Genomic DNA, 24,405 nt, shown 5'->3' with positions numbered 1-24,405 from the left:
GGAGATGTCTCTTACAAATGTACATATTTAACATAATTCTTAGTAGATTTTGCTCTCAAAACTTCGTATCTTAAAATCCTGCAAACTAAACACCTTGTGGTGGTGCCTTACCGAGGTGATTCTCACATGGGATGCTGCATAGAATCGTAAAGGTTGGAAAAGACCCTTAAGATCATCGAGTCCAACCGTTAACCCAGCACTGCCAAGCCCACCACTAAACCGTGTCCTCGAGCACCACATCCACCCGTCCTTTAAATCCCCCCAGGGATGGGGACTCAGCCCCTGCCCTGGGCAGCCTGGGCCAGGCCCTGACAGCCCTTTGGGGGAAGAAGTTTTTCCCCATACCCAACCCAACCCTGCCCTGGCGCAGCTTGAGGCCGTTCCCTCTCGTCCCATCGCTTGTTCCTGGGGAGCAGAGACCGACCCCCCCGGCTCCAGCCTCCTTTCAGGCCGTTGCAGAGAGCGAGGAGGGCTCCCCTCAGCCTCCTCTTCTCCAGGCTGAGCCCCCCCAGCTCCCCCAGCCGCTCCTCCCCAGCCTTGTGCTCCAGCCCCTGCCCCAGCCTCGCTGCCCTGCTCTGGCCACGCTCCAGCCCCTCCATGGCCGCCTTGGGGTGCGGGGCCCAGCGCTGAGCACAGCATTCGAGGGGCGGCCTCACCAGTGCCCAGCACAGGGGGACCATCACCTCCCTGCTCCTGCTGGCCACACTGTTCCTGACACAAGCCAGGGTGCCACTGGCCCTCTTGGCCACCTGGGCACCCTGCTGGCTCATGTCCAGCGGCTGTCGACCAGCACCCCCAGGCCCTTTCCCGCCGGGCAGCTCCCAGCCGCTCCTCCCCACGCCTGCAGCGGTGCCTGGGGTTGGTGTGCCCCCAGGGCAGGACCCGGCCCTGAGCCGTGTTGAATCAGCATTATCCTTCTAACGATCGCTGGGTCTTGTTAGGGGAATGAGGCTTTTGGAACATTTGCTGCTGTCCCCACGTCCCTTTTCAGAAGAAGCTGTCAACATATAGGTAATTAGGGGATCATCCTCCTTACAGTCCCCAAAGCACAGCAGGCACAACTGGGGCTGCCTGTTCCCCTGCTCTCTCCAATTCTTAGCCAATCGATGATTTTAAAAGGGCATCTTTATTTCCTCCCCTAAGTTGGGTTTTTTAAGCAGAAGAAGGGTGTTCTCCACCATTTGAGTCTCCAGAAATATGCCCCATGGTGTTCGCCCTATACAGCAGTATCTTCCCCAAGTGCTGGAAATAATTCCCCAGCGAGCCCCAAGCCGTGTTGGTCATCATAACTCCATGCCAGCAAAGCAAACCGACCAGAGAAGGGATTTCCCCTAACACTGACAGGTGAGATGAGGGCTAAATCACGCCCAAACGGACCCAAATAAACTCCCCGCAGGGGTCACTCTGGCTCTGTAATCGCCAGCGTGGGCAAAGCTACTCAACGTTGGGTTGTAGGACAAGCAACACGCACCAATGCATCTCAAAGACTGTTCCACGGTTTCCAGAAATGTCACAAAAGTTGGGTGAACCCCTCCCATTTCCAGAACAGATGGACCTCCTGGGGAGCCTTAGAGTGCAATCAAAAAGCTCGGAAGCCATTGAACGACTGTGGCTTAACACGTTACTGCCCATCAGCTTCGATTATGGCAAATGACTCGGTGCAGACTGAAACACTATGGTTTAAGGTGCTGCGCCACGGGGGCTCGGCCGCTCTGCATCGCCCTGATCTGCAACGCAACGGCAGGTACGCAGAGAGGAGAAGACAGCTTTCCCGGAAAGTCACAAGAATATGCTCTCCTCCTCCAAAAAAAGAGAGGATATATTGAGTTTTCATGTTGATGCCATGCAATTAGTATTCACGGCAAGCCAACCATACAGTTCTGCATTCTGCAGGAATTAGATAGATCTGGGGAAGCCGTGCCGGCACGCACCCATTGGGGTACGCGCGCCTCTATCTTGCAACCCAAGATTTTAGTTCAACCGTGTCTCCTTTCCCAAAGGGTTTAGGTAGAGAGAGTTAACTTATACGTTGACAGCACACCAAGACCAGCACCTGAGGCTCCTCTCGCCCCGCTCAGACGTGGAAAATACTCCACCGAAGAGGAGGAAGCCGAGCGCCCCTCCCGACCACACAATACTGTTGTCTCAAGGAGGTGAAACTACTGTTTCACTTCTGCAAGGAAACATGTAACAGGACTCAAGACGTGTCAGCAAAATGGGATCACGTAGCAAGAAAAATGTGAAAGGCTTCCCCAGGAGGGGACAGCAGGGTCTGCGTGAAATTAGCTCAGCACCCCAGCGCGGGACTTGGGGGGAAAAGCCAATGATGATGCTGCACGAGAGAGGAGACCAAGCGTGGGGATAGCGCTGGAGAATGGTGGCCTCCACACACCCTCAGCAGATACCTTCGCTGGTCAGCAGAAGCTACAGAGGCAGCATCGGATGGCCCTATCGTTGGCAGTGTTCAAGGTCTGGTTGGATGGGGCTTTGAGCAACCTGATCTAGTGAAAGATGTCCCTGCCCATGGCAGGGGGGTTGGACTAGATGTTCCTCAAAGGTCCCTTCCAACCCAAACCATTCTATCATTCTATGAACTGGGTGATGATGGTTGACCAGTTGGAAATGGATATCTGAAAACCATTAGTAAGAGAGTAAAGAGAAACTGGAAACCAAAAACTCACCCACCATGAAGGAAAGGAAGGGATGAGACAGGGAGGTTGGCGTGTCCAAGCCAACCAGCACACAGCATCTCAACCTCCTGAAAAGCCGGCGACTGGCAGAGACAGTGGTTTCTCCTCCTCTTGGGCTCTCAACCATATGTCCCTTTGCCCTGGGGAGGTGGCACTTGCACCCATCACTGTGGTTGAGCACCAGCCCGTTTCACAGCCTGCATCACCCACTTTACCTTTCAGCGCAAAGCCCTAAAGGCTTTGGCAGGGGAATGGGTGGCGAGGACCCAAGTCAAGCCCAGAAGGCTCTCGTTTCCATCTTAGTCCGTTCAATGTGCTCCAGGCCAAGGAACAGAAAGAAAAGAAGAAAACAAAACTAAACCACACAAGCGTATCCTCTGCTGACAAGTCTTTTCTACTGAGCAGGCATTTCTCTGACAAATGTTATATGATCTTGTTCTTTACTTATTTATAGTGCTGGAGGGGTAGGACTGTCCCTCAAGAGGTGCTGCTAAGTTTTCTGAAGGAAATATCTGAGCTTCTCCATCAGTGCCAGACTATATTTGCAGACAGGTTACTTTTAAACACACGCATCAGTATTTTAGAAGAAAACTCTTCAAAGTGGGTCAGTGTTTAACTCGCCCATCGGGGGTCTACAAACACAACATCAGCCGCTACGCATAAGTCTCCCTGCTTCCAAAAATGTATCTTAAAGTGGCTCTGTCTCTCCATGAGAAGGTGAGCTGGGGTCTCCTGCAGATGTTGGTGCACCCTCCTTCTCCTGGCCAATGCTCTCTGTTGCTCTTGGCACAGTTCCTGGCTGAGGAACATCATCCCCCATACAGGGGCACGGACATTTCCCACTGCTGCCTTGGGACGGATGCTCAATGGCATCTGGCTTTGTCCCGTTTGCCCTGCTCTGCTTGCAAGAAGACTGTCCCTTCGGTGGAGCACGTGGCTTTGCAAAGGGGTGTATCTGCAATGGCCAGGAGCATCCTCCTGCCGTTATCCTCATCTGCTCCTTCCAGCCAAGGTGCGTTGGGGTGGAAGACCCCAGCCACAACGGCAGACGCCCTACCTACCTTTCTAGCAGTTTCCACAATCCTGAAGCGCCCTCAACCCCAGAAGGCTTCAGCTGCCTTTGGGTAGGATCTATGAAACCTGGACACCTGGTTTACTGGTGGCCGCATCTGCTGACACCACGTGAACCACGGAAAGAGGCTGGAAGCAGGAGCGGCGTCGCCACCGTCGCTCAGCGTGCCGCTTCGTCCATCGCAACTCCTCCGTAGCAACTCGCTCAGCCCTCTCCCGGCGGCGAGAGGCTGCGCGGGGAGAGGGCATCCCCCCGCGATTTCTAAGCGATGACCAACCGCAATGTCAATAGGAGCAAATGAAATTTAAGGCAAGCAAATCACAGCCCTTCTGAGCTGCGCTCCTGCAAAGCGGAGAGAGATAAGGGGGAGGAGTGAAAAGGAGAATCAATAAATCTTAACCTCATTCACAATGATCTGGAGCTCTTATTAAGTAAATTAATTTAAGTTAATTTAACTCGATCATGACTCCCGATCACAGTGATTTAGTGAGGGGGAAATTGCATTAGGAAAGGCCACACTCACTAGATAGAAGAACGGAAGAAAATTAGATCCACTTAGCAATGTGAATTAATATGGAAATAGCAGGTGTAAATTTAACCTTATCAAGAGAGTGAAAATTATCTTCATAAATTTGGAGAAATAGCCCCCAAGTTGCTTATAAATCTATTTAAAACAAAAATATTACAAAAAGTGTAGTAAAATTAATTTAAAATATACTCCCATCTATTGCCTCTAAGAAAAGTCAGCAGCAGGGTGAAGTTTAATGCAACCCAGCAATAAGGGGAGAAGGCAACTCATCACCGAGGGATTAGCACCGGGTACCTCCGGACCTGCAGCGACTCTCCCCGTCACTCATTTCCCAAAGACACGTCCCTCTTCATCTTAGCCTGCTGATTTGGGGGAGTTTGTCGGCAACGAGGGCAACGTCCCGGCTGCCCCAGCAAGGTTTCTTGCTGCAAACTGCAGCGCAGAGAGCCAAAAAGAGAGGGGGGGAATCCTATAAAACATCTTGAGCGACAACAAGTTGACAAGACGGGCAAGAACACAGCTCCTGCCTAAAGTTTATTAAGGCAGCGTATTAAATCTGAAAAGATCGGTGCCTGTGTGAAACCCTTGCACGTCACTTTTGGACCCCCCAAAACCTGGATTTCATAGTAGGAACTTAGCATCAGCTAGAAACCAATTTGGGAGTAGCACTTGACTGCAGCACCACCAGCCTTTTAACATCACCCTTCTGGCTTAAGGTGAAAAGGATATTAAAAATAAATAGTTGACCATTGGGTGTGATGCACACCGAAAGATTAAAAATGAGGAGGCGACTAAACCAGTGCTGCAGGCATGCACCGCGTGTCCCACCGCCGCCGGAGCTGCCCGTTGTTTTGGCAAAAGCACAGCAAAGCAGCGAGAAAGCAGCTCCCGGCTCGTTGCTTGTTACAGGTCCAAGAGGATGCTATGAAGGAGGGAGCAAAAAAAAAAAAAGTAAAAACTATAGAAGCATTTGCCATGTGCTTCCTCCAGACAGTCCAGATGACTGATCGCACACAAGGAAGGTAATAGGGAGACTGAGTAAGAGATTTATTGCTTCTTTAAAATATAATTGTTTTAATTTGCTGATGGCATTTTATCAAGATTTGTCTGAAACAGTCGTAAGATCTAAACTGCATCATTTAATGAAGTCGAAGATTAATACGGATAAAATTATTCTACAAGGGGAAGCGCTCAGCCAATCGCAGCGGCAAAACCAGGTCGCTCCTCTGCAAAATCACTGCTGGGCTGAGCAAGACCCACCACCCAGCAGCTGGAGACTCCTGCTCTAACCCTGCCTGAGTCCCCTGCCTGAAGCTCCTGCCCTCCTCGGCTCTCACCGCGGGTCCTCCATCCATCAGCCATCCAGGTCTGGAGTAACAAGCTACAAGGAAAGAACCTGAGCCAAGCAGTTGGAGCACGAGTTGTTTTCTATTAACTAGGGCTGAAGTTCATCGAATCATCGAATGGTTTGGGTTGGAAGGGACCTTCAAAGGTCACCTACTCCAACCCCCCTGCCATGGGCAGGGACATCTTCAACCAGATCAGGTTGCTCACAGCCCCGTCCAACCTGGCCTTGAATGTTTCCAGGGATGGGACCTCTACCACCTCCCTGGGCAACCAAGTCAGTCCTCTCTTACAGCATTGGATTAAACACATGCATCTGCACGTCGTCAAGGGGCAGTGGATTAAATTTGACACAACTCCCTCCCTCCCTTACCACTGATGTCTGAAAGGGTTTCACGAGTCGGTCTCGTACATCAACGGGATAACGGGTTTGGGCAATGTCATGTCACCGTACGACACGATGATTCTTGCTATAAAGAGAATCAAGTGGCAAAAAACCCATCATGTTTCACCGGCTGGGAAAGCCATTGCAGAACCGAATCCACCAACAGACAGCAGGTACAAGACGCAAATTCCCCTCCCAGGAATAAAACTGGGAGGATTACGGAGCAGGGCGAGCCTTGCCTGGCTCACATTTTCTCTTTCAAGGTCCCAGTTGAGGCACATTAACAGCAGAGAGACACTAAAGCATCAGTTTTGCACAGATCCGTTGCAGAACATTTCACCGTCACAAAAACTAGAAACAAAAATCAATCTTTTCTCCGATAAATGGGCAGGATTTGCAGCGAGGGCAGTGACGGAGCAAGAAGGGTTGTTTGAACGGGATTGCCTGTACCAGGAGCAGAAAGCAGCAGCTGTTTCCCCCTAAATAAAAGGAGGATTTGCAAAAAAAGGCCGGTTCAGGACCAAAAGAGCAGCAAACTTGGGGATGGGAAAGGGCAGGACGCATGTCGATGCGGATGTAAATGCGCTCATTAGGGGCAATTTGAGTAGCACATCAGTGACTGCAGCTACAGGAGTGACCAGAACCAGAGTCAGCATTACACCAGCACTGCAGGAGGGAACAGGAGATTAAAAGCCACGAGAAACAAATCTTCATTTGCATTGAAAATACCAGGCGCCGTAATTACCGGCAGCAAATGATGAACCTCTAAGAAGCAATACAATTTAAAATTTTCCCATAACATACTTGTACATTCACAATGCAAAAGCCACACTTTGAAAAATCAGTAATAATATTTTAAAAACGCTGCTTTTGGGGCCAAAGAAGAAACACAACAATTACTTATGTGATGGTCTGGCTTTCTGTCGTAGCCTGAGAGCGGTGAGCAAGCAAGAAGTGTCACTGGCAGGTAAGACGCGCACACATGCTGCCTTGATTCAGCGAAAACGTAGCATAAGGGAGCAAGAAAAAGAATATGTGGTTTGTTTGTGGCAAGGAAAATGTAATAAGTTGACCCCAAGGACGTGCAAATGGAGGTGGCACCTACAAACAGAGCAGCAATTGGACTGGAGGAGGCAAACCAGCCGCTTTTGGGGGCCAGTAAGAGGAGACGTGTGGCTCTCAGGACTGGATAAAAGGGCACGATGTGCAGGTGGGAAGATACCGAAGGCAAAAGTAGAAGGTGAAGAAAAAGGAGGAGGCGGTGCAGGTAAGATTGACCGCAGAAAATTTGGGTGGAAATCAGCTGTTAGCCCAAAAGGATCCCACAGTTTCCATGTGAGAAGAAGCACTTTGAAACCGAGGCCGGTATAGTACACGAGATGAGGAGTTTCTCAACTAAGAGCTTGAAAAAACACGACAAAATAATAGACTTAATTTTCTATTTTAAAAAATAGTTTGAAAATAAACACCTCTTTTTTAAATCTCCCTGTTTGCCTGGAACTTTGCCTCATCACCCTGACGTCTTCCAAAACCAACCCTCCCTTCAGATACCAATATTTGGGAAACTCAAAGCCAGATTCACTTACTATAGGGAAAAATCAGGCAAAATTAGGCTTTAAAAGCAGTCACCGCAATCTTTGTCTCTCCGCAGCACCCACCATAAAAGCCGTCAACCCTTGGGGCGCTGCTGGGGGAAATAACCTTTGGAAGAAACCACCTGGAGCAGGGCGTTGATGCCGACCCGTGTTGCTGCTCCACCGGAGGAGCCGATGGTGGGGGACGGCCCGCAGCATCCCCCAGCTCCTCGGGTTTGCTACGGTGGAATGAATAATAAAATGAACAAGCCCATAGGCTCTCTTTGCCCAAAATATTGCCTGTGACAGTGGCAAACCAGCATTTCAGGGGGAGAAGAAGTCATTCTCAACCTAAGAATAGCCTGAATCTGGGTTATAACCAAAAACGCCAGTTCTAATAGTGCCTTTTTTTAGAGTATCAATCACCATAATGACCTTTCTGCTTATACACAACTTCCAGACCTTGTCTTGCCCTCTGAGATGTTCCTTGGTAACATCTCCACCAGATAATGTGGCTGCAGCTCGCTTGTAGCTGAAATACGGACAGCAGCTCAGCTGATTTAAGACGACTCAGCCTCAAGGGTACGGCACCATCCTTGCGTGACGCTCTTCTTCAGACGGGTGCTGGCACGCCGAATTATTTGCTACAGGGCCAGGCTGATGCTCCACCCGTCCAGATAACCCGGCAAGAAGCAAGTTTGTGCCTGCACCCACCTCCTGGTGTAGATTTGGGGCATCTGCCTCCACCACGCTTTCAATAAGCTCCTCTGTAGCACCAATGTACACAATAATGTTATAAAGTAGAGGGAAGGTCTGGCTTCGTTAGCAGGCTTGACCATCCCCAATTAACAGGCCACGTCTATCTCCAAAAGCAAGTTTACTTGGATGTAAAAAGCTGTGTGCATTTATTCATCTTCCTTACAGTTTATTTAACTGCTTCGTGGAAACAATTAATTCAAACAGGGAATAAATATGAAGCCACAGACTGCGGTAAGCTGTTGGCCGCCGACTCAGGCTAACGTGATTACTAATACGATTTTACACTTTAAGTCAATAAAATGTGCGCAGAAATGGCTAAACAAATAGAGAAATTAAGCAATGAACATGCAACAATAATAACACGGAGCCAATGTAGGAGCTCCCTTCGCTCCCGTGTCCCAACCAGCTGCATTCAAGGGATGGAAGAATTACCTGGATGTCACGGGGCGCCTCGTCTTCCAGTTGGGAATGGGGCTGCTGAAGGACGATAAGGCTGGAGACACCACGTTCTTCTTCACTATCCTGTAGCGTGTCTTTATCACCTTGTTGGCTGGGGGGCTCCTTACGAAGTGCAAGTTGGCTCCTACGAGAAAGCAAATGGAAAAAAGGGCTTGAAATTCAGGTGTGCGTGGGACAGAAGGGACCTCACCAAGGTAGGTCCTACGGCCAACTCTTGTGCACCTGCAAAAGGGGCAGAAGACCCCTGGGATGCGTCAGGCGTGGGACCACCGTGGTTGACGGTAACAGAAAGGCTCTGATGGGCTTGAGGGTGTTTGGTTTCACCAGCCCGGCAGCGAAACTCTACCAGGTGAATCATGCATTCACCAACAATCCCTTGATCCCCAACACTGGAAAACACGTTTACGCATTTAATCATTCCCGTTTTCATCATATTTTGCAGGATGATCTACACACTGGTTTATTCTGCTGAATGTTTCATGCAATTAACAGTTATATGTTTGACTCTGGTTTTCCTCCACTTGATAGCTAGCAATTTTTTTTGTGGCTTTAAGGAATGCATCTAATTGCCCGACTTTTATAACATACAGCTATAACTGCCCAGATAATTAAAGCTGACACTACATGCTGAGACTAAGTCTTCTGGTTTTATAACTGATTTAAAGGGCTGGCTGTTTTTCTTGGAGATACTCTAATTAAAATTATTGCAAGGTTGAGAGGGGAAAAACCGAATCATTATTTCCCCTGAAAATGTTATACCCGTCCCCATGTTTGTCTCTGTGAGAGAAGGGAGAAGAGCATTGCTTCCCCAGTAAACTGGAAATCCCAGGATATGTCTAAACAAGAAAATCAGGGAAATGCATTTTAGAGCCAATCTCGTTCCCTAGAGCGGAGGGAGCAGCTTCCCCATCTCCCTGCAGCAGTGGTAATGGCGATCCCTGGCTTTATATTTAATACGTGCATTCCCAAGCAAGCCGGCATCTCGCGTTGGGTTCAGCAACCCAACACGAGATGGGTTTTGGATCAGGCAACCTACAGCATGAACTTCCACTCCCAAACTCAGCCAGAGAGTTACAACTTCTGCTGGGGGGGAAGGAGAAAAGCAGACTCCGCCACGACAGAAAAATCACTGGAATTTTTCATAATAAAGTTGACGTTCCTCGATACTATGGTGTAAGATAAATGACCACCAAGCGAGGAGCGTATGGAGGGATTCACAGCCTTCAACGCCGCTTATAAAGCCCGAGCACGCTCACGACGCTACGCAAATAACCTCTTTTATATGGCTGCAATACAATTTGGAAGGCTTTTGGGCCAGCTCTAACTTGGCATTGCGCTTGCCCACGCCGCAGCGTATGGGACCTCCTCTTTGCACCACGCGTGAAGCCAGATCCCAACACCGACGCGTTATTTTGAGAGAGACTCTTTTACATCCCTCCGACTCCTGTGCAGGACCCCTGCTTAATTAATGCATCAAAATAATGTCTGCATGCAAATTATTTTCTGCGGCGTCGCAGTAAGCAGCACGCTTTTGACGATGCTTTCAAGACCGGCGCAGTGCTGTTAACCAGCGAGCATCCATAAAACCAGCAGTGCTACAACGTACGCCCCAAGTAAGGGTGCGTTAAGTCAATCGGTAAATGTTGAACAAACTGAAAAGCCAGGAAGTTAACCCAGTAACTCAAAGAGCTTCTGGTGATTTGGAATAAAAAATCAAAATAAAAGAAATTAAAATAAAACCAGATGTTTTGTGGGCTCATGTGAGCTTCGTGAAGTTCAACAAGGCCAAGGGCAAGGTCCTGCACCTGGGTAGGGGCAAGCCCCAGTATCAACACAGACTGGGGGATGAAGGGATTGGGAGCAGCCCTGAGGAGGAAGAACTTTGAGATACTGGTGGACAAAGAATTGGCCATGAGCCGGCAATGTGCGCTCACAGCCCAGAAAGCCAAGCGTCTCCTGGGCCGCATCCAGAGCAGCGTGGGCAGCGGGGCGAGGGAGGGGATTCTGCCCCTCTGCTCCCATGTCCTGAGACCCCCCTGCAGCCCTGCCTCCAGCTCGGGGGTCCCCAGCACCAGACAGACATGGAGCTGTTGGAGCGGGGCCAGAGGAGGCCACGGAAATGGTCCGAGGGCTGGAACCCCTCTGCTCTGGAGAAAGGCTGGGAGAGTTGGGCTTGTGCAGCCTGGAGAAGAGAAGGCTGCGGGGAGACCTTCTTGTGGCCTGTCAGTGCTTAAAGGGGGCTGGTAAGGAAGATGGGGACAGGCTTTTTAGCAGGGCCTGGACTGATAGGACAAGGGGTGATGGTTTTCAACTGAAAGAGGGGAGAGTCAGACCAGATAGGAGGAAGAAATGTTTTACACTGAGGGTGGTGAGGCACTGGCCCAGGTTGCCCAGAGAAGCTGTGGATGCCCCATCATTGGAAGTGTTCAAGGCCAGGTTGGACGGGGCTCTGAGCAACCTGATGTAGTGGGAGATGTCCCTGCCCATGGCAGGGGGTTGGAGTAGATGGCCTTCAAAGGTTCCTTCCAGCCCAAACCATTCGATGATTCGATGACCAGAGGAGCCGCAGGCAGCCATCGCTTTAGAGGTTAGGCAAGAAGAGAGAGGAAAGAAGACGGAAAGCAAACGGGTTTTCATCGCTGTTTCCCTCTCCTGGAACTTTTTGTATCAGACTAAATTCTTCGGGGCAGCGACTGCACCATTGTGTGGGTTTTTAAAGCCCTTTGCAAGGTTTAAGCTCTAATTACAATTGCTCACAAGCACCAGCAAAGTTGGAGCGTTTTGCTTCAGAGAACTGTATTTAGGATTGCAAAATGGGATCCGCAAAAGGACTGACATGCAAACCCCTGCGTGGCCCAACGCTGCACACACACGATGACATCCCAGCTACAGTGAGGGCTGGTGACTACAAGACCCTTTTGTCACCCACGAGGCATGGACGCATCCAGTCCCCCACGGATATAGCATCAACCACGTACCCAAATCAGCTCTTTCGCACCAGGGAAGGGATGAGAGCCGCAAATCCACTCCCCGAACAGCGACAGCACGAGTTGACCCTTTCCCTCCGCCGCTCCAACCTTACAAAATTATTAAGCTGGGAATTTGTTGAATACATTATTAACATTTTTTTTTTTTTTGCCCCTATGCAAGCTCTAGCTGCCACTAATCAACCCAGAACCTCATCAAACTCCTGCCTGACATCGTCCCCCGCCTCACGCTCGCACAAGAAATAGAGGTCCCAAATTGTTGCGGCTTGCGGGCGTCCCCCCCCGCCTTGCACAGACGGGCTGGCACCTGGTAAACTCCATTCCCCGGCGGTAATTGGATGGTGTATTCATGCCGGAGCCGCTCTTCTGAAAGTGCCTGCGCGCACAGCTCCAGCATTAACCACCTCCTGAAAGAGACTCTCCGAAGAGCTCAGTTTTCTATTATTACTTGCTAGCTGAGGGGTTTTGTGTAGATAATCATGTTATTTAGATAGGATGTTGGTTTAATTCCCTTCATTACAGGCTCCCAGGGTTGTAATTTTTTTTCTCCGCATGATGTATTCCCCGTGGCACATTTCACTCAAATCAAACACTTTACGCTTTTATTACAAACAATACCCCAGCGTCCCCCGTTATCAGCCCGGCGCACACATGCACACTCCTCGCAGAGATCCAGAGGTCAGTTCTAATGACTAATCGATCTCATTAGCTTTCCTAATTAAAAACTTTACTACCGCAATGGAAGACAAACTACAAAAAAACTGCTTGCATCATATTTGAATGGGATATGAGCATCATTTATCAGCCAGGGCTCGCAGCCCATGCCCATCGCAACGGGCCGCACGCTGCTGAGGTTGGTGCTTTATTCGGAGCCGTACATCCCCCGGGCACCGCTCGCACCTACCGTGCCCGCGGAAAAAATCCTGCTGCAAACTCCACCGCTGACCTTGAGATGGGCAATTTGCTGCCAAAACCACGGCGTTCCGAGCAGATGGGATCCGGGACCCACCAGCGCACGCATCCTTTAGGAAAGGGATTGAATGCAACACGCTTACAAGGATCCTTATTTCTGCTCTTATTTTGCCGTGAGAGGTACCAGGAATTGACCCCCTGGGGAAGCTGAAGCAGGGAGGGCAAAACCAGGGCTGGCTCCTGGGACGTCGGCGGGAGAGCTGGGAATAACCCGAGGTGCGGCTCGCTTTCTGGCATCCTTAAAACATGTAAGCACCGCCGCACCCTAAACTTTTCTATTCTCCAACCATTCCAAAATGCCTCTTATTTCTATTCTGTGCCTCCGCAAAATGAACGAAGTTTTAACAGTTGAAAGCGACAGCTTTTTCCTGACCCCAATACAAAGCGGAGAATTAAGATCACTCGCAAGGAAGTTTCAACAAGCAAAGTAAAACCTTTTGTAAAAACATGTTTTCATCCCCATGGCAAGAAAAAAGCAGGGGGAACATTGACCTGCTGTTACTTACTCCAAATCCTTCATCCCTACAGGCTCTCATCAAATCTGAATCCTCTACATTTGCCAAAAACCAAGCGGAGGGGAGGCAGATATTAGCTAATTTTGCTTCTCAATCGAACCAGGTCCTATAATCTCGGTCCTACAATAACACAGGGGCTGGCACGCAGGCGGTGGGGAACACCACACCCTGAGCCATTTATTTCTGCGTGGCTGTGCCATTACAGCGTCTCTCCGGGGACGGGCCAGCATCGTCAGCCAGCCGAGCCCTAACGAGCAAGCGTGCAAGTCCACGCGGCAGGAGGAAGATGCTTGGGGTGGATTAAGGGAACTGCAGTATTGGTGGAGTAAATTCTGTCCACCTACTGCTGGGAAAAAGAAAGCTAAAGAAGCAAGGGTAGTTTCAGGAGCGCAGATTCCCAAATTCAAGAGGTTAATGCTGCTTTTGGAAAAGGATATAGGACAGAGAAAGCACCCCATGTGGGCATGGGAATTGTGGAAATTGGAAACAAATTAAAGTAACCAGTGCTGTGGGCCATGACGTGACCTGAGTCCCTACCAGGTCTCCTACCCTCCATCATCAGCCATCACGAGCCTCCCCGTGCGTGAGCCTCCGCCGGGGCACGCTGGACCACCAGCGGCTCGGTGCCGAGCCGCCGCCGCCGCTGTTAAACCCCTCTCCGAGACGAGCCGGAGAAGCGATGAGTGACAGGTACATTGATCTTCCAGCACTTGGATGCGAGATGAGAGCGGGAACGAATGCAAATTGGGGAGCAGAAGCTCTATCTTTGATACAGTGCCAGTATCGTCCTCAGCTCCGGAGGAAACCTCGGGGATGCGAAGGAATGCGGCAGGGCCACCCTAAGGGGCCCTTTTAACTCAGTCACGACAAGTCCACTAAGAAAAAAGCAAAGCAGAGGCCAAAAACCTCTGATAAAACTGAATTGCTTTTTCAAAGACAGTCATTAGGAAGAAAAATAAAGAGCTAAGGAGTATTAGTACATGTGCAAAGGATGCCACCAGCGTGCCGTTAACTCCTGATACAGGCTCTGATGCTAGCAGAGATTTAAAAAAACCACATTTGAAACCAAAAGCAGCTCCAAAAAGAACTAAAAATCTCTGCCGAAGGGCATTCTGAAAGCAAACACTTTCTAACATGAAGATGAATCCCGCAAACATCCTCGCCGCGGGATTTGCTCCAGGTCTGGAAGTAAAGATTCAGCAAAAACCACCGTTATTTCTTCCTCAGCTCCCAGAATGAAGCTGCTGCTCATCTGCTACCCAAAGCCAACCCACGCTGCGGCAGCAGGCGCTTGCAGCAGCAGGAAAATCACCCACGTGGGGCGATGCTCCGGGACAGCATGGGACCAAACCTCCCTCCCTTTGTAAAGCCCCAGCAAGACCGTGTCCTAATTCGATACCCTTCTACGATAAAGGCACCCGCCTCGTGCATGAACCGAAGGCTGTGGATACAGTTTTTCTGGATTTCAGGAAGGCTTTTGATCCTGTCCCTCACAGCATCCTTCTGGACAAGTTGTCCAACTGTGAGCTGAGCGGGTACCCGCTGCGCTGGTGAAGAACTGCCTGAAGGGCAGGGCTCAAAGGGCTGCAGTGAACAGGGCTCCATCTGGCTGGCGACCGGTCACCAGCGGTGTTCCTCAGGCTTCAATCCTGGGGCCAGATCTGTTCGAGATTTGTATCAATGACCTGGATGCAGGAGTTGATTGCACCATTAGCAAGTTTGCTGATGGTACCAAACTGGGAGGTGCCGTTGAGTCTCTTGAGGGAGAAGAGAGCTTGCAGAGGGATCTGAATAGACTGGAGCACTGGGCAATCATCAACGGCATGAAAGTTAACAAGAACAAATGCCGGATTCTGCACCTAGGACGGAGCAATTCTGGACACAAGCACGGCTTGGGAGAGGAGTGGATGGAGATCAGTCCTGCAGGATCTGGGGGATCCAGGGATCCTGTCCAGGGATCTGGGGGTGCTGGTCAAGAGCAGGCTCAATAGGAGTCAGCAGCATGCCCTGGCAGCCAAGAGGGCAAACCGCATCCTTGGGTGCATCAAACACAGTATAACCAGCCGGTCAAAAGAGGTGATTATCCTGCTGTATTGATAAGAAGGAAGGAGGAGGAAGGAGGAGGAAGGAGAAGGAAGAAGGAAGAAAGAAGGAAGGAAGAAGGAAGGAAGAAGGAAGGAAGAAGGAAGGAAGAAGAAGGAAGAAGGAAGGAAGAAGAAGGAGGGAAGAAGAAGGAAGAAGAAAGAAGAAGAAGGTAGAAGAGCTCCAGTTGGAAGGGACCTACAACGATCATCTAGTCCAACTACCAACTAGCATTGGACTAGATTGAGCACTGGTGCAGCCTCACCTTGAGTACTGTGTGCAATTCTGGGCCCCACCATTTAAGAAGGATGTTAAGGTACTTGAATGTGTCCAGAGAAGGGCAACAAAGCTGGTGAAAGGGCTGGAAGGCATGTCCTGGGAGGAGTGGCTGAGGACTTTAGGCTTGTCTAGTTTGGAGAAATGAGGCTGAGGGGTGACTTCATCGCTCTCTACAGCTTCCAGAGGAGGGGGAGAGGGAGGTGCTGAGCTCTTGTCCCTGAGATTCAGTGATAGGACAGGCTGGATCGACGGGCCAGGACCAACTGTATGAGGTTCAACAAGGCTCAGTGCCGGGTCCTGCACTTCGGTCACACCAACCCCAGGCACCGCTGCAGGCGTGGGGAGGAGCGGCTGGGAGCTGCCCGAGGGAAAAGGACCTGGGGGTGTTGGTCGACAGCCGCCTGAACATGAGCCAGCAGGGTGCCCAGGTGGCCAAGAGGGCCAGTGGCATCCTGGCTTGTGTCAGGAACGGTGTGGCCAGCCAGAGCAGGGAGGTGATGGTGCCCCTGCGCTGGGCACTGGTGAGGCCGCCCCTCGAATGCTGTGCTCAGCGCTGGGCCCCGCACCCCAAGGCGGCCATGGAGGGGCTGGAGCGTGGCCAGAGCAGGGCAGCGAGGCTGGGGCAGGGGCTGGAGCACAAGGCTGGGGAGGAGCGGCTGGGGGAGCTGGGGGGGCTCAGCCTGGAGAAGAGGAGGCTGAGGGGAGCCCTCCTCGCTCTCTGCAACGGCCTGAAAGGAGGCTGGAGCCGGGGGGGTCGGTCTCTGCTCCCCAGGAACAAGCGATGGGACGAGAGGGAACGGCCTCAAGCTGCGCCAGGGCAGGGTTGGGTTGGGTATTGGGAAAAACTTCTTCCCCGAAAGGGCTGCCAGGCCCTGGCCCAGGCTGCCCAGGGCAGGGGCTGAGTCCCCATCCCTGGGGGGATTTAAAAGCCGGGGAGACGTGGTGCTTGGGGACATGGTATAGATGGACTTGGCAGTGCTGGGTTAACGGTTGGACTCGATGATCTTAAGGGTCTTTTCCAACCTTAATGATTCCATGATTCTATGACTCGTGGGAATGGTTCAAAGCTGCACCAGGGGAGGTTTAGACTGGACATTACGAGAGGGTGGTCGAAACCTGGAACAGGCTTCCTAGAGAGGTGGTCGATGCCCCAAGCCTGTCAGTGTTTGAGGCATTTGGACAATACCCTTAACAGCATGCTTTAGCTTTTGGTCAGCCCTGAGTTGGTCAGGCAGCTGGACTAGGGGATTGTTTTAGGTCCCTCGCAACTGGAACTATTCTATTCTCTTCGAAAATGTGATATGTGCTTTCAACTCAACTCAATACCGGGACAATAAATGTAAGCCAAAAAGAATCCAGACAACAGCAGCAATAACACAAATTCACAGCAAACTCTTTGGCTCTCTATATCTGAAATACGTGGGAAATTGAAAGGTGCAGCTTAAGTTATCAAGGACTATTAGGAGAAAAGGAAATTTTACAAGCATGACAGAGGCAAGAAACTTTTCCAGCATGCAAGGAGCTGGTTGCAGCAGTCCGGTCCCAAAACATGGATAAACTGGAGACACATGCAGCTACCAAAGAGCAGTTTAACAAGAGCATGCCAGGGAAGAGAGATATTTTCTCACCCGCATTGCAAGCCAGTGACTTGTACGCCTTGCTGAGGTTGTCACTGCTCCCTCCGTGTCCCCACAAGAGGCTCTGCAGGCTGAAAAAGCCTCAGGAACTCACCATCCCTTCAAGAACGGCCTTGGAAGGGATCTCAAGTAGCTTCCCTGGCTACGCTGGGCAAGAAGCTATTTTGCACCATACGCAATACAACGGGAGGGTGAGGGGTGCAGGGTCACAGCTGGAGACAGCCATCGATCCAGCCGGCTCGCAGGAGCGGAGCAGCCGTGAAGATGAGCTTCAGATATTGGAGCTGCGATAGCCACCAGGCCACCGCTTCTCAGCACAACAGCATGGGGAGACAGACGGAAAATACAGGGAAAATCTCAAGCATCACCCTTGTCCCTCCATCACCCCTCTGGTGAGGCCACACCAGGACATGAGGGCAAATTTGGTGGCAGAAGAGGGGTTTTCAGCCAGGAGAGACCTCAACAGCAAAAGCACCGTGGGAAGCTCCAACGGTGAGGATGCACCAGCTCCCCTCCTGCTGCGACAGCTTGGTGCACATGGAGAAGAAAGGTGGATTACGGGGTTTTGGGGTCCCAGCTATCCCTTGTTATCATCCTAGAGCCTCGTGCTACCTGCTTTCCTACCACAGCGGAGACAACGCTTTCTCAGTGATTATTCATTAGTGAAGGACTCGAGAGCTCTATTTCTGCTATAAAATTCATCTCTAAAGAGAAGTGATGCCACGCTAGCAGAAGGAAAGCTAAAAATCCCAGAATTTAAAAGCCTACGCCCCACTTCTCCCATCTCTATTTTCCCAACTGTGAAATAGGTGGTTTGGTTGAGGCATACCTTAAGCTCAATTTCTTGAGGGGAAAACAACATAACATACAAAGACACCGCTTTGCTGTAGGGTCCGCAACAAAACTTTGCAAGGCGCTTTGAAGACGGGATGAGCCACGCAGCTATTTTTTTCTTTTTCCTTAAACACAGCGAATTTTAAAACGTCGTGCCATTCAAGCATGTTAGGGATTCCAGTATTTTTTAAAAGATAACACAATCGCAGATATTTTAGCACTTATGATCGTGACTGAGAGCGGCGCTGAGTTGAGGAACCATGGGGTTTGCAGTGACCCAAGCGGCTGGAGCCCACCAGGGAGGTCCAAGACAGCTCTGCCAGCAAATCTCCACCATGGCAAGGGGTTCTGCAGCAACCCAGCGGAGGTTGGATCCCGTTTTGGGGTGAGTTTTGTTTTCTTTTGTTAAATCGGGCAGCAGCTTCGCCTTGGTCCAAGATTAGATTTGCGCACAGCAATGGGTATTTTGCAAACGGCGCTCGGAGAGTAACGTGCTGGTCTGGATGCCCTTCTGCTTGCACAACCTGCCAGTCCCACGCTGCGGCCATCGCATTCGGGGCTGCTGAGGATGCACTGAGAGCCTCACGAAAAATAACGCTGATGCCAGCCGCCGATAAAATAGCCATGTCCACAGCATCCTCCCTAAAACCGGGAGGGTGAACTACCCTGGTATAGACAGAGGGATGTAAAGAAACACTCGCTGGCCTTTGGCCAAGTGTTGCTTTCCCGGAGAGATTTCTGCTCGCCGTTGGGTGCAAAGGTGACAACACAACGCCTGGGGATATCCCCATCCCCAACACCACGTGGTTCCTGGGGTGAGAAATACTGCGGATGGGAAGGACACAGAAAATGGAGAGAAAAAAATGAGAAAGGCAGAGAGAAGATGGGCTAAAACAGAAAGGCAGCAGTGGGGTTTGGGGACTGGATGCAGGAGCAGAGAGCATATAATAGCAATTACGCTGAATAATATGCGAGAAAAAGGAGGGGTCCCAGCAGTTAAAAGCTAAGAGCCACTAAAAGCCAGTGTAGCTCTGCCTCCAACGGCGTTAAAAAAAACCCTGTGCAGTTCCAGAAGAGGTTGTAGACCTACTCAATTCCTGCATGGACCTTTCAAGAGTTGTATTAACGGATCATGTATCAAATGACCTTGCAACGAGGATTGATCTGTGGGTGAACCTGAATAAAGTTTCACCACAGCTCCTACACCCAAAAGCAAATCGTTTCGGTGTTTCCCATTACACCAGAAGCACCTGTAAAACACCAGCCCGGAGCCATGCGGCTCCGATGCTTTTTGTTCTGGCTACCAACTTGGCCAAGTCCCTAGAGTTAACAAAAGGATTTGGGATTACTGTAATACTGTTACGAATTTAGTGTGAAAGCAGACACCAGTATTACAGGATGATTATCACAGAGCATGTTCAATATGTTCACACAGAATGGCACAGCAAGAGGTTAATTATATTGCTACTAGAATCAGCTTCCAAAAGGACCATCCTTCGGTTTAAGAGGGGAATTTAATTTTCACACTCATTCAGTTCTGAGCTCTTTCAAGAGCAACGGCTATTTATGCCAGAATGTAAACGATGGTTTATGATCATGAACTGCTGCTTAATAGGAAATAAATCCAATTGATCAAAAGTGCTTTACCTGTGACCCCAAGCAAGACTGCTGTTCAGGCTGTAATATTCGCAGAGGACAAGAGAAGCGCGGGCTTTGCAGCTGCAACGTTTTAGCGGGCTCCAAACCCATTGCAATATTTGCTTAGCACGGCAGCCACTTTCAGCTGGGAACATTTGGGGAATTAATACCAAATCTGCTTCGCTAATTCCTTTACGCTGAACGGACCGCAGGCGAAGATGAAGTTAATGTAACCCATCAGGCACGACAGTGCTTTGGTGCGGTGGCACTTGCTAGAGACCAACTGTAAGGAAATACCCATTTTAGTAGGGAAGGTATTAAAATCCTCATATGCTCTTCAAATGAATGGCATGTGCCTGGGTATGCACCTGAAATTCCTGGTTTTAAGCAAAAAGGACTTTTGTTTCCTGGAAATAAGGAGTGGAGGCAATGGGGAAAGCACTGCCCAGCTTCACGGGAAAAATCAAGTGATGGGGCCAGCAGGGCGAGGGAGGGGATTCTGCCCCTCTGCTCCCATGTCCTGAGACCCCCCTGCAGCCCTGCCTCCAGCTCGGGGGTCCCCAGCACCAGACAGACATGGAGCTGTTGGAGCGGGGCCAGAGGAGGCCACGGAAATGGTCCGAGGGCTGGAACCCCTCTGCTCTGGAGAAAGGCTGGGAGAGTTGGGCTTGTGCAGCCTGGAGAAGAGAAGGCTGCGGGGAGACCTTCTTGTGGCCTGTCAGTGCTTAAAGGGGGCTGGTAAGGAAGATGGGGACAGGCTTTTTAGTAGGGCCTGGACTGATAGGACAAGGGGTGATGGTTTTCAACTGGAAGAGAGTAGGGTTAGACTGGACATAAGGAAGAAATGTTTTACGCTGAGGGTGGTGAGACACTGGCCCAGGTTGCCCAGAGAGGTGGGAGATGCCCCATCCCTTGAAACATTCAAGGCCAGGTTGGACAGGGCTGTGAGCACCCTGATCTGGTTGAAGATGTCCCTGCCCATGGCAGGGGGGTTGGAGTAGGTGACCTTTAGAGGTCCCTTCCAACCCAAACCAGTTTATGGTTCAGTGATTATCATGGCCGTCAGACAGCATCGAAGCTTACAGCACAATGCAAAGGAAGAAACAACATCTCTTGCTCCCTATTTAGAAATAATCCAAAGGTTTATGAAAGCTTCACCATGCGTGGAGATGGCATGGGGGAACCAGGTGATCCCTTGGCTGTTGAGAAGAGCGGAGAGAAGGGGAGCGAGGAGGAGAGCATCTGGAGAAGCTGGGGACGGCGCGGCAAGAAGAACACTGCCAGCAAGGAAACATCATCAGCAACCGTGACAGGAGAGAAGGGGAGGCAGCAGAATGAAAAGCAGCAGACGTGAAAGTCGGATTGCTCCAAGAAAGTCCCTGGAAAAATGGTGCTGCAAGAGACACTCAAGATCAGGCTCCCAAAAGGCTGAGGACCTGCACTCCCCTTTCAGCCTGCTGCTGCAGCCGATGCTGAACAAGATCAAGAGAAGGAAACCACACAGCATCGTGCAAGGTTGGTAATTCCTTCTTGAGACTAGGGAGCGGGTTCGCAATACCCCCTTTGCACAAAAACTAGGGGAAAAGACGTCACCGGGCATCCTCGCTAGCTGGGACTCCTGCCTCCGTGGTGTACATCTGTATGCATGTTCGCACTGAGAAAGTTAGCTCATCTGCATCTCCGATCAACCCATCCACCCTTCTGATCAGCCCACCCATCTGGTTCATCTACCCCAACCCCTCTGCTGTCTCCTCCACCCATCCCTCCACGACCCGTCTACTGACGCAGCACGATACAGGCATCTCCCTACGGAAAGCATCGTTGCCAATTTGCTGCCTGAGCGTGCCACTCCTGGTGTAACACCCTCGGAGCTCACGCACGCGTTTTACGAGGAATGGGGAAAAAGGCGAACTTTTATTGCTACGTGCTGGGAATACTGGGCGCTTGCAAGTGGCACAGCGAGTGTTTCCTCCTTCCCACCTCGGGTACAGGCTGCAGCCTCCCGTCCCCATTGCCATCCGTGGATGAGATGCTGCATATAGAATCATAGAATCATTACGGTTGGAAAAGACCTCCGAGATGATCAAGTCCAACCGCTACCCTAACTGCCAGGCCCACCTCTAAACCAGGTCCCTCAGCACCACATCCACACCGTTTTTGGACACTTCCAGGGACTGTGATTGCACCACTTCCCTGGGCAGCCTGTTCCAATGCCTGACCACTCTCTCCATGCAGAAATTTTTCCTAATATCTAATCTAAATCTCCCCTGGCACAACTTGAGACCGTTTGCTCCTGTTGCTTGCTGCCTGGGAGAAGAGCCCGACCCCCCCGGCTCCAGCCTCCTTTCAGGCCGTTGCAGAGAGCGATGAGGGCTCCCCTCAGCCTCCTCTTCTCCAGGCTGAGCCCCCCCAGCTCCCTCAGCCGCTCCTCCCCAGCCTTGTGCTCCAGCCCCTGCCCCAGCCTCGCTGCCCTGCTCTGGCCACGCTCCAGCCCCTCCATGGCCGCCTTGGGGTGCGGGGCCCAGCGCTGAGCACAGCATTCGAGGGGCGGCCTCACCAGTGCCCAGCACAGGGGCACCATCACCTCCCTGCTCCTGCTGGCCACACCGTTCCTGACACAAGCCAGGATGCCACTGGCCCTCTTGGCCACCTGGGCACCCTGCTGGCTCACGTTCAGCGGCTGTCGACCAACACCCCCAGCTCCTTTTCCACTAAGCAGCTCTCCAGCACTCCTTCCCCAGCCTGCGTGGGGTAAAAGGAGGTTTATTGGATCCAGTTTCTTTTGGTTTTTTGGTTTGGGTTTTTTTCTTTGCCAGCACCAGACTAAAGATGCTCAGGGTCAGCATCTCCGTTTAGGAAAGGTAATCGCTAACAACTCAGGGCTGCCGAGCACAAGGTGCCACACAGCCCCTCGCTGCGATTTTTTTATCATACTAAATTAGGTATTTAAATCTTGCACATAATGTTGAAGATTCATGATGTATGTCTCCCGGTCCTGGAAAGGCTAACGTTGATTTAATACACGTAGATCTTTACTGATGATTGGTAGCCCATTACACGCCGATCGTCGGCATGTTATACATCACAGGCTGCGCTCCCCTTCCTCCAGCGAGCAGGAAACCACCCGGTTGCTCATAGGGTTTTCCATCCCTTATAGTCGCAGTAGTAAGGATTAACTTTTCCAGTTGAACTACAGCGGGGAATGCCTGGGACACAGCCATGTGCTGTGGCATCTCCATTCCTCCATCCATAGAGATAAGGGCAGCTCCACGAGGACCATCGTCACGCTGAAGACTGCATTAGAAGTGCAGCGGGATGGAAATCACTTCCCAGAGTCCGGCCCGGAGCCACCAAGTGCTTCTTCCACGGCTCCCTGCCTCCTTGGGACGCTCAGTGGTTTTCAAATGAATTTTGGCTGCAGCCGAATTTGCAAACGCTGCGTGAGCTGTAGCAAATGGGTGATGGCTACAGCATTGTCGGACACACCAGCGAGTGATAGGAACATACATCCCCGTGATGGCTGCCTGCGTGGTCCCGAGGCAGCCCCATTACCCAGGCAAGACGCAGCTATATCGCTTTCCGAAGAGGTCGGGGTCGGAAGGCTTCAGAGGAACGCCAGCACCTGAAGCCAGGTGATTTGGGAAGCCACAGAGAATAACGGGCAGAACAGAGCGTCTTTCACTCAGCTCTACAATTTTAATATCGATATTTAACAAAAACGCTGGCAAATATCTAGGTTTATTCTCTCCAATCACAAAATACAGAGAGAGGGAGAGACGGACGGACTCCAACAAGCCTTACTGGGGACAGGAGGACACATCACTTGCCACCTACCTCCCAGTGACCCAGGATGCATGGTCCCGAAACCACGTTCCCACTCTCGGCAGCTGGTGGGTGGGCACAACATCCCCACCCTGGGGTCCCCCCGCCGGTACCCGGCTCCGCCGCATCCCCATCCCCGCTGCCGAGAGGCCCCGGGGTGGCCCCGTCCAAAGGCCCTGGGAGCAGATGAGCCCACTAAGGATGGGGAGAGAGCACGTTATCCACCCCTCCGCTGGGACCGGCGAGAGGTGGTCACGCTTAATTCGCTAAACACACTTTTCCCGGCTACGGCCCATGTTAAAGAGCCTGAATGGGTCTCTGGAGCATTGGACCTTGTTCAAACACAACCCTTATTATTATAACAAAAGAGGGTGGTGAGGGTTTTTTTCCCCCCTTCCTTCAGTGAATGATTATTAATGTGTTTCCCGGAGCTGGGTCCATTTCTCTAAATGAGAACGGGATGGCAGGAGGAAGGCTGATAAATGCCCTCCTCCCCCCGGCCTCGCGGCGGGAGCTGCCAGGGGTTCTCGTTCTAACAAGCTGCAGATGGAAGACGACTGGAATAACAAAGTATGAATTTTTATGAGTCTAATAAATCACTCCACTTTTCCTGCTCTTGATCGTTTTCAGCACTTCAGACACTAGAAAAACCCCGGCTATAATCAAATGGATTCACGGATCTCGTGTTAACGCCTTGCCGTGGCACGGGGAGAGGTGGCTCTGCCTCGGGAAATGACAGGGAGCGCTTGTCGGCCTGGAAATGCATTTGCATTCGTGCTTTAGGATTGACTTAAATTTTTTTTTTTTTTTTTTAATTTAACAAGGAG

At 51.0% G+C, this 24,405-nt stretch overlaps 1 protein-coding gene across 2 annotated transcripts in view; it reads right to left on the bottom strand.

Annotated features, from left to right (window-relative positions):
* The window catches only part of ZC3H3 (zinc finger CCCH-type containing 3), a 184,389-nt gene that overhangs the window by 98,524 nt on the left and 61,460 nt on the right, over positions 1–24,405 (bottom strand). For both annotated transcript variants that reach the window (XM_082314797.1, XM_082314798.1), the window contains exon 4: positions 8,786–8,936. In XM_082314797.1, the coding sequence (XP_082170923.1) occupies positions 8,786–8,936 (151 nt within the window). The remainder of the gene's footprint in view (positions 1–8,785; positions 8,937–24,405) is intronic.

Source organism: Platalea leucorodia, assembly GCF_965183815.1.
Source record: "Platalea leucorodia genome assembly, chromosome: 1".
NCBI lineage: Eukaryota > Metazoa > Chordata > Aves > Pelecaniformes > Threskiornithidae > Platalea > Platalea leucorodia.
Note: the sequence above shows the minus strand (reverse complement) of the source record. Positions and strands in the feature narration are given on the sequence as shown.